This window comes from Gavialis gangeticus, unplaced genomic scaffold, assembly GCF_001723915.1.
Source record: "Gavialis gangeticus isolate Ggan-Ray unplaced genomic scaffold, GavGan_comp1, whole genome shotgun sequence".
Taxonomy (NCBI): domain Eukaryota; kingdom Metazoa; phylum Chordata; order Crocodylia; family Gavialidae; genus Gavialis; species Gavialis gangeticus.
In genome coordinates, this window is record NW_017728993.1 from 23,102,364 (window position 1) to 23,112,454 (window position 10,091).

The 10,091-nt window shown below is 45.9% G+C and overlaps 1 protein-coding gene and 1 long non-coding RNA gene across 3 annotated transcripts in view; one reads left to right on the forward strand and one right to left on the reverse strand.

The window, feature by feature from the left end:
- Positions 1 to 1,143: 1,143 nt before the first annotated feature.
- Positions 1,144 to 10,091, reverse strand: part of LOC109286683 (cytochrome P450 4B1-like) — a 15,195-nt gene continuing 6,247 nt past the window's right edge. The window contains exons 5-12 of one of the 2 annotated variants that reach the window (XM_019501351.1): positions 9,281 to 9,405; positions 9,026 to 9,180; positions 7,600 to 7,706; positions 6,143 to 6,333; positions 4,861 to 4,994; positions 3,026 to 3,090; positions 2,130 to 2,242; positions 1,144 to 1,548 (exon numbers count right to left, since the gene is read on the reverse strand). In XM_019501351.1, coding sequence (XP_019356896.1) covers positions 1,380 to 1,548; positions 2,130 to 2,242; positions 3,026 to 3,090; positions 4,861 to 4,994; positions 6,143 to 6,333; positions 7,600 to 7,706; positions 9,026 to 9,180; positions 9,281 to 9,405 — 1,059 coding nt within the window. In that variant the 3' untranslated portion in view covers positions 1,144 to 1,379. The remainder of the gene's footprint in view (positions 1,549 to 2,129; positions 2,243 to 3,025; positions 3,091 to 4,860; positions 4,995 to 6,142; positions 6,334 to 7,599; positions 7,707 to 9,025; positions 9,181 to 9,280; positions 9,406 to 10,091) is intronic. The other variant, XM_019501353.1, reaches the window with a different exon arrangement.
- LOC109286684 overlaps positions 9,369 to 10,091 on the forward strand; it is a 1,998-nt gene continuing 1,275 nt past the window's right edge. The window contains exon 1 of the long non-coding RNA XR_002094649.1: positions 9,369 to 9,862. This is a non-coding gene — a long non-coding RNA (uncharacterized LOC109286684). The remainder of the gene's footprint in view (positions 9,863 to 10,091) is intronic.

The following is a 10,091-nucleotide window of genomic DNA, read 5'->3' on the forward strand; positions in this document are numbered from 1 at the left end:
TAATTATTCTCAATGTATAGATTCGGATCTGAGATCTCCCCCCACCCCACCCCTGCTGCTTTTGCTTTAAGATGATGAAGAAAAATACCAGAGCTGCCCAAAGCGGTAAAGATTTCACCTAACTGAAAAGGAGGTCTCTCCTTGAATGGGATGCTTCAGGGTTTATCCCTGATCAGGGGTGGGAGTGGGTTTTTGGGGTGGAATTCATATCTCGGTTAAACATATTGTCTGGGGAATAAGATACCAGTGCACCTGAACCCATGTGCTACCGTGCTCAAATACATAGTGGGTTAGATCAGTGGCTCAACCTTTATAGGTTCAAGGCCCCCCTGTTCGACCCATTTAACACCATCCCTTTGCTTTCACTCATTTTTGATTATGGCAAAACAATAGAGCATAGAACTCGGCCCACAATAGATCTGAACGGTTTTGGTGGTCTGGACTTGTATTTGAAACTTGTGGGCTTATCTTGTGAGTGGTGTAGGTGTTCGCATACCTAACAGTGTGCTTATATTGCATGGCACCTCGCAACACTTTTTCAAAGGATCTCTTAATACCCTGCCTCAGAATTGCTGGGTTAAATACAAATGCAGCTTCACTACAGCACTCAGTCACGGCAGCGCAAGAGGTTTGTACTGGTGCAGAGACTGATGGCTAAAACCCCAGAGTGGACAAGGCTGCCTACTCGAGCTTTAACCCAGATAAACCCAAGCTAACGTCAGAGGATGGTGGAAAGCAGAAAGCAACATCTGGAGGAGGGATGGAGAGCCTGGCCATCCTGGTAGTGGCAACTTTTTGGAAGTGAAGGGAGCAGTACCCAGGTGGGACCTGGGGGACTACAAATGAACCCTTCACAAGTCCCATGTGGCTTACAGGCTGCCAGTTGGGCAGCCCTGAGTTAACCCATTGGTTATCAGGGGTTGGGCATCAAAGGCTCACTTAAGTCCTATGGAAAAAGAGTTAGTCCACTGCAATTCTTCCCTCTACAGTTTGTGTTGGAGAACAGGTGTGTGATGATCTGCTTGTGCAGCATGGGGCTGCAGGAACCTGAAGTTGCTGCCCTCACTTGCATGCAAGTTGGGGTATAAGACCGCATTTGCTTGCACTGATAAGCAAGAAGTTTCTTAGTCAGGAAGTGGTGAGTCTGTGCCTTTTTTTTTTATTGCCATGGTCAGAATGTGCGTTCTCGTCCCCTGAGACCTGCTTCCCCCAATCTCTGGGGAGGTGACAGAGAAAACTGGCACTGAGTAGTCAAAGAGAAATTATAGCCAGGGCTGGTTGAACAGGGGTATGCGTCTAAGCAAGCAGATTGCTTGCACTCCCTTGGTAACAAATGGATGTTGCAGAAGCCCCTGTGATGCTCCCTGCTTTCCATGGTATCAAGGAAGTTTCCTGAAGAGCAGGTGTATCCCATTCTGGGACTTGAGGATGAGCTGTGGCATTGGCTTGGGGGGCTTGGCCGGGTTGGGGGAGAGCTCAAAGCGCAGCAGGGTCAGGGCGAGAGCCACTTTCATCTCGTTCATGGCAAACTGCTGCCCGATGCAGTTCCTGGGGAGAGGCAGGAGAAAGCTGATGAGCCTGAGCTGAGGTCTTGCTTTTGGGGGAGCACCATCCTCCCCAAAGATCCCCTGACATTTGATATGCTTTGTCAACAGGTTGTGCTGCCTCAGGGGAACAGTGTGTGCAGGGATTCATTCTTGTGCTACATGCATAGTGCCTGTCATGAGGAGCCTCTTTACCAATGAGGGACTTTATACACAGCACGATTTGCTTGTCTTATAGGAAGCACTTCTTTCATTACTGAAGGGCAGCCACCTCTGGAGAGAAATATGGCAGCCGTTCCTATATAGTGCCTATCTTGCTGGGATCCTTTGACCCTAGCTAACTTCCTGCCCCTGGGGCCAGGGGCTGGACTCTGAGCTTCTGAGGTCCCTTCCAACCCTAATGTCAATGAAATCTATGAAGATGAGGTGCTTCTCTCTGAAGAAAACTTCAGGGAAACCAATACAACTAGTCCAGCTGGAATTTAAGGCGACAGCTCCCCTCTTGTGAAAAGCACCATGAGAATCCTGATGGCTAAGGGAGAGGTTTCCCCACCCTGCACAAGACAGAAATGAAGGGATCCCAACCCTTCAGGGTGTCCCTGAACTCTTCCCCACCTGGCTCCAGCTGCAAAGGGCAGGAAAGCATACGAATGCCGCTGGGAGGTGTTCTCCGGTGAAAACCTCATGGGATCAAACACCTGCAAGGAGAGAGGTTTTTTTAAGGTTTGCAATCATCAAATAAAGCATGGCTTGGCTTGGCTTGGCTTGGCTCCAGCAAGAAATGCACTAGGTTTCTAGATTTACGAAGGGTGCAAGCCACAACATTTCCCCACCGAGCTTGTGCAGAAGATACCTGTTCACAGCCAGATGCAGGGTCTAATTCTGGCAGGAGTTACATGGGCATCTGATACAGGGGCCCCCAACATGGCAAGTCTTCTAGGACAGCACAATGGTAAGTGGCTGTGATCTCCTTTGAGTGATTGGTTAGCCATGCTCAAAAGGAGAGCTGGGATGCGCTAACTAGAGAAGTGAGCTAAATCTTGCAGAAGGAAAGTGCTGTTTCCCAGAGTTTCCTTTTGCAGCTTTCTCTTTCCCGTGCTGCCTCCCTTTCTCCAAAGTACCCTTTCGTTGGGTCTAGAAAACTACTTGAACTGTCCCTCTCTCATGAATCCCACCCACATTGCCAATCAAACAGGAGGAGATGGCCAGTGCAACCCATTTTAAACATCCTCATCTTTCACTGTGCAAGATACAGAATCGTTAGGGCCAGATCATCCTTTAAAGTTGCAATGAATCTTGTTCTGCACAGATACCATTTTGAGTCTGATGCAAACGCACCCCTGTTTAAGTCCCAATGATTTTTGGTAAGAAGTATTTTGAAGGAAGAAGGTGTCAAAGCTGGTTCCCAGCTATCCTGAAACACAGTTTTTTGTCTAAACAGTTGGATCAGCTTTCCCTTACTTTTGTAAAAGCCAAAGTACCTCTGGATCTTTCCACACGCTCCGGTTCCTATGGAGGGCATAAATGCTCACTGAAACCACTGATCCTGCAAGAAAGAGGCTTGGGAGATCATGGAGCAAAATGGTATTATACAGGACCACGTAATAATGGCTTAGTAAACTCTATACCTGGCACTGGTGTATCGTTCTGGCTCGCTAGCTTTTACTTCCTGAAGATGTGAGGGGAAGAAATTTCTCATTATGAAGCTGGTTAAGCATTGGAAGAGACTTTTGAGAGAGGCTGTAGAATCTCTATCCTTGGATGTTTTTAAGAGCAGGCTAGAAAAAAACTTGGCTGGGGTGGTTGAGTCAAGGATGGCCTTGCCTTGAGCAGGGACTTAGACTAGATGACCTCCCTTCCAGCCCTACTCTTTTTTTTTTGAGTCCATGAAAGCCTACAAGCTTTGCATTGCTGCTTCATGTGGTAGCTCAGGAAGCAACAGAGGTGTTTTAATACTTTTCACTTGCAGGATGGGGCAGATGAAGAAAAAATGCAAGTTTTTTTAAAACAAATACATTTGAACTGGATTCAGTTCTGAGTTGTGCATCACTAGTGAAATGGCCAAGGGGAATGGTGATGGAAGACTTGTTGGAACTGGTGAAACTCCCCATTAGCTGTGTGCGTATGTTCAGCTTCAAAGTCATTTGGGTATGTTAATGCATCACTTAATTGGTGAGTGAGCATGAGGAACCACAGCAGCCACAGGGAGAGAGGGGGTCAATGCTTGTGACCTTCCTGATGATTGTTACAATTTTGGAGCCAGATTTTCCTTGATTTGCACAATTGTGCACTTGTGTATTCTGCCCTAGAACACAGGGGGAGGCAATTTGTGACATCATTGTCGTTATTTGTTGCATCTGAGCTTTTACGTTCACACCTAGCAGCCAATCATTGTGTGGGGGTTGGTCCCTACCAAACTGATCCAAATTGTGTTGAAGTTCACAGGAAGAAGCCTGTTGCCGTCTCATGGGCTTTGAATCAAGGCCTTTGTTCCAAGTGCATGCTTGACAACGCAATACAGTATAATCCATGAGCAGGTGATTTTTGCAGAGGTCTGAGCCTCTCTTTCCATAGAGGAATGGTTAAGAGGTTGGATAAAAGCACCTGAGCATTGGGAAGGACTGCACTTGGAGCCTGGGGGAGCAGATGCAAAGAAAGCGAAGAAACTCATCTGCCCCAGGCAAAACTTTTACTAGTGGAGTTGGTGGAAGAAAGGAAGTTGGCTTCTCTCCCTCACTGTTGAGTGGGCAGGAGACAACCAGGGAGAGTTAATCAGACACTAGCCAAAGGGAAACAAAGAGCTGCGATCTACTCTAGGGATGTCCAACTTCTGAGTGGCCTGAGGCCCCAGGCCTGGCAAACACACATTGCAGGGGCTGTGTACATCCACAGCACCATGCTGGCCTTGTCCCCCCACCACACTGTATGGGCCACATTCCCTCACCCTCCCAGCACTATGTTGACCTACATGGCTGTACCAGTGGAGGCCACACCCAGGTGAGCCACACATGAAGCCCATGGGCCACCAGTTGGGTAGCACTGAATCTGAGAGAACCTGTGGCAACTATCGGTGGTGGATCAAGGGCGCTCTCCCTCACCCAGTCCAAGAGTCACATTGTAAATGATAATGGATGCATAATGAGACCCTTGAGCACCACAAGCTGCTCGATGAGCTCTTCCCCTTCAATTGCATAGCAGCCCTATGCCATCTCTTTGGAACGAGATGTGTTCAAGGGCAAAGGATCATTTCCATGGGGGTGTTAAGCGTGGTGGTGCAAGATAGTTATACTCCTGAGTGCAAAATGAGTAGACAAACCTTCTGGTAAGCTCCGGCCATCGTTAAATGTGATGGGTTTGCTGAGCTGTCGGGACACCCTAGGGACTGGTGGGTACAAGCGCAGGATCTCCTTGATGCACATAGTGGTGTAAGTCATCTTACCAAGGTCCTCCCTGAAAGCAACCACAGGTAGAAACTGCAAATGGGGCAGCACCTTCCATGACAAAAATACCAGCCAGAAGCATCTGGCCTCAGCCAGTCATACTACATTTTTATCATTTAAAGATGGAGAAAGTGATCTTGGAACCAAAGCTTAATGCTGAGTTATTAATTATGAGGTCCATAATGACTTCTGGTACGGATGTCCTGCCAGAACTGGACATTGCTTACAGTTATAGTGCTATTTAGGCTCAACCTTATCTCCAGACATGTGCCCTACTCCCAATCTATATTATTTTGCTGTGACAGAATCCCAAACACAAGTTTTTCTAGGAATCCATCCTCACACGAGTTACTTCTCTGCTTTACTCTCATGACTGACAGTCAAGACAGGAAGCAGGATATCCAAGAGCAGGAATTCAGGTGCTGGTAGACTTCCTGTGTTCTCAGGTTTTATCTCTGGGGATGTCTGAATATGCTGCATAGGAGAGACAGGCTAAGAGGAAGTTTGCCTTCAGCATAAAGGTTTTTAATGTCGATGGTTGATAGACTTAAGCTAGTGGTCAGGTCTAGGAGAGGCCTTCATGTAGCAGTGTAGACAAACCCTTCATCTCTCTATGCATTTGCTCTCCTAACTGCACTTAAGCCATGCTTTTTTTGTGTTTCTACAACACAACACAATGACCCCTGGTCTATGACTAGGGTTTTTAGGCTCTATCACAATGTGAATAAAAAAATAACCAAATGCTTCACCAGGATGTGTTTTAAAGTGCTTGAATGAACGTTTAAAAATGCCAGCTCTGGCTATTGGGGATTAAATTTTGCAAGAGACTGTTTTGGATTCTTTTCTTTCCCCCATTTATATATCAAACTCTATAGGCCAAATGCTGCCTTGTATCTTGATGGCAACTTCAGTGACTTCAAGAGGTTTAAGCTTTCTATCCCAACAAAGCAGCTGCATTTTAATGAGAGAAAAATGTAACATTTCTGTGATGAAGAGCCTTTAACCCAAAGTTTGTTTGGATCTGACTCTCAATCTCCTTGTTACTCATGAGTGTTTTTTTTCTCTAAATGAAGAAGCTATGAAATAGTCATGATTTTTCCTTCTTAGACAAAATTTACCTTAAGTTGCTCATTAGTAGAACAATGAGCTGGATCTTACCACTGAACTGTGTCCCGGCCTCCCAGAATCTCCTGGATCTCTTCCCTGCATCTCTGCTGGTGCTCTGGGTACAGAGCCATGCAGTATAACACCCAGGAGATCCCACTGGCCGTGGTATCATGACCCTCAAACATGAACGTGTCCACCTCGGCACGTAGGTCCTCATCAGATAATCCAACTCCGTTTTCATCCTGAGAGAGAAGGAAGATGAGTCATTCCAAAACACTGAAAATTTGCATGCTCTTTTCTGGAGTGAAAAATTCATTAGTGAAGTTAACAGGCCTGATTTTCCTATTTCATTTATGTTCAAGCAGCAATGACAGTAAAGGAGTAAAACCTGGTCTATGTTAGGTCAGGTCAGGTCCATCGGGAATTAAGTCAGGCAACCCCCCTCAAGTATCGGTGCTGAGCTTTGATCCTACTTGGATCCAGCTTGGATTCACTAAGATGTCAGGTGCAAAGCTTGCAAAGAACACTAACGTGCCAACTTCTTCTCACTACAAAAGTTCTCGCCATGCTTTTTTTCTACAACAAGAATAGCTGTATACTTTGAGCAAGGATTACTTCCATGTTAGATGACAAGGTAAAAGAAAAAACAAAATGAGAGAGAAGGGAAGCGAAGGTTCTGGGACAGAGGGAGAGAATACAGAGGGTGCATCTCCTTTGTAAGAGACCCCACTCCATTGAGAACATAGTGGTAGCTGTCTCTAGCAGACATCTTCCAATGGAAGGATGCAATCACCAAGAAATAAAGAGCTAAATAATTGATTTCATAGCTTTCATAGACATTAGGGCTGGAAGGGACCTTGGAAGATTGAGTCCAGCCCCCTGCCTCAGGGGCAGGAAGTCAACTAGGGTCAAAGGATCCCAGCAAAATAGGTGCCCAAATCTTTCTTAAAAGAGTCCAGAGTAGGTGCTTGCACGCCTCTGGGGGGGAGTCTATTCCAGGCCTTGGGGGCTCGGATAGTAAAGAAGTTTTTCCTTATGTCCAGTCTAAAATGGTCTTGCAGGGGTTTGTGACCATTGGACCTTGTCATCCCCTGGGGCGTTCTGGTGAACAGGTGTTCCCCCAGATCCTGATGTACACCCCTTATATTGCATACACCAGTCAACGTAATCTCTCCCCATTTTTCCATGGGATGTGCCAAAAAGTCTCATTCTTTTTTTGGTGCTTTGATGCCTCTGTTCCCTTAATGTGTTCCATGACAATAGACTTGTGGGGATGAAGAAATTCATTTTTCCCAAAGCAATTTATCTGCTGAATGCTGCAAGTCACATGCACCCCTCCGGCTTTGCTTCCTTTCCCTTCCAACCCACCTATTGGCCGACAATGTGAGGAGGAAAGTAGTAAGGGATAAGGAAGTTATTGTCAAGAATAGGCAGTTGGTTGATGCTGACATGGAGTAAGACACAAGAATACTTCTTGGCTGCTTATGTACGTATTTTTGAATCCTCACCTTGGCACAGAGAAGAATGTCAAGAAAATCCAAGTGTCTCTTCTTTTTGATCTTTTCAAGTTCTCTCTCATCTTGGAGCATCTTCTTTCTCTCTCTTATTACATTGTCTGCATAAGAGAGAGTACAAAAAGCTGTGACCCATCCATGTGTAGGCCAAGCTGTTGCAATTAGTTGTGTGCCTCAGATTCTGATCCAGTACGTTAATCAATTAACACTAATACATTATCTCCAACTGCTCTCCCCTCCTTCCAGTGTGCCAGTCCACAGGATGCGAAGCTTTACAAGCCACCAGCTAGTAAGTAGCGGTGTTTAACATTAAAGTTGGTCCTTTTTAGATCTGGAGACCCAATATAATCACCTGAAACCTTGCTTAAAAATTGTTTTCCAACTATTTAAGTTGGTCTAATAAAAGAGATCAGATTCACCCAAAGAACCTTGTCTGCCAATGTAATCACCACTGGCTACCACTCATGCTGAAATGATACTTTTCATTTCAGGATGACTATTCCTAGGGTTTAAAGATGGACGGGCCCGTTATGATTTAGTCAGACCTTCTCTACCCAAGTCAGAAACCACTGAATTTGGCCCAGTTCCCCCTGTACCTGAGCCCAAATCATTTCTGTTTCACTGAAGCATATCATCCCAAGACACTGAGATAAAGAATCCACCTCCTTCTCAGGTAACTTGTTCCAGTGGTTAACCACCCTTACTGTGAATATCCATATGCCTACTTCAACTATAAGGCTGTTGAGCAGAAGATAATATCTCTGAGTAGGAGATAAGATTTGCCCTGCTGAAGTACCATCCCTGCCATAGAGCTGGCAGAACTTTTGAGATGTTTTGATGGTTTACTCTCTCTCGTTCATGAGGATCCAGCTGAGCTGCAGAGAGTTTGAGCAACTTGCCTAAATTGGTGGAATAGAGCAGCTGCCAAGGTCAGCTCTGTCCTTGATGCGACTCCACTGAACTGGAATGGTGTTCCACCAGGGTTGCATTTGGCCTAGATCTGAATCCTAGTATTTTATCTGACTTAAAAAACTATTTTTTCATTGGAGGAGGAGGAGGAGAAGCTTCCATTCATAAACTGCAACAGACAAGATCACTGTGGAACAGCAGTTAATCTCAGAAGCACAGCACGATCTTTAAGCACCCAGAGAGGCTGGAAATTATGCTGACCAATGGAAAGCAAGGGTCTGGGGAGAGGAGTCTTGCCTGCCCTCGCTCTCCTCACTTAAATAGCAGCTGCTAGTGTTTCTGTTGTCTGTGGCAAAGACTCCTGGGAGGAGGGGATCATACTAGGACCCCCTTGAATTGACCCCAGCCCCAGGCTCCAGCTTAATTCTCCTTCCTTTCCACCAGGATGAATTGCACCAGATGAGACATCCTTCATTCAAGAGAAGATGGAAAGGAGGACAACAGTAAATACCTGTATGGAGATGCGCTAGCTTACAAGCCTTGTGCAAGCGGCGTCCCTGGGGACTGATTTGGTAGAGGAAATCGCTTTTAGGCAGGAAAAACTTCATTCTATGGAACACCAGGTAGGTCAGGTCATACACAGCTTTGATGTAATAGTCCAAGTCACTGCAGAACAAGTCAGAATTGGATAACATATCAGCAAGGATAATATGGGCATGGGAAATGGGAACGTTTTCATCAGGTTTTGAAAAGACCCAGTACTAACGTGTTGATCTGGCAGTTGCTATGACAACTGAAGGCGCATTTCATGATGCTGTCCAGAGTCATCAAACTGACGTGTTCAAAAAGCTCCACTGACTTCTTCTGTGTGATCAGCTTTTCCCATTTATCCTAGAGGAAGAAAGGCAGAGATGAGGAGTCCTTCTGGAAAGACAATTCCAGAAAAGTCTTTCCTGAGTAAAGACAACCCATTCAATGGGCTTTTCCTGCCTCTCTGATCTGCGGCCTCCCAAGTTCACATCAATAATTTATATGCTGGCATGCAAGGAAAGCATCTGATCTAAAAAGTAAAATGCTGACAGGGATCTGTATTTCCTTGTCAAATCAGGTTATAAAACTATTCCTTTACAACTGGAGATGGTGCTTGGTCATAGGTCAGATCCATGCTTGAAGGCAGAATTCATAGTTTTGGGCCTGAACCAAAACCCAAAAGTAAATTTTCCTAAAATAAGGGAAAGTTGGAACTGTATCTGGAGACTGACTCAGGCCCACCCTCCTATTTTTGAGGTTTTTTCCTGATAAAATGTGGTAATTTCTAAAAGGAAAGTGATCCAACCCATTAATTTGCGTCAGAGGAGAAAGCGGACCTCTTTAACCAATTCTTCACCTCCGTTTTCTTGTGCAGGGACCGGGACTTCCCTGCTGTGATAGAAGCCGGACTCGAGGGGATTGCCTTCCGACCTCAGGTTGGGGAGGACCGGGTTAGAGAGCTTCTGGAGGGGCTGGACGCATTCAAGTCAGCGGGTCCGGATGATCTCCACCCCAGGGTGTTGAGGGAGCTAGCTGGGGTTATTGCG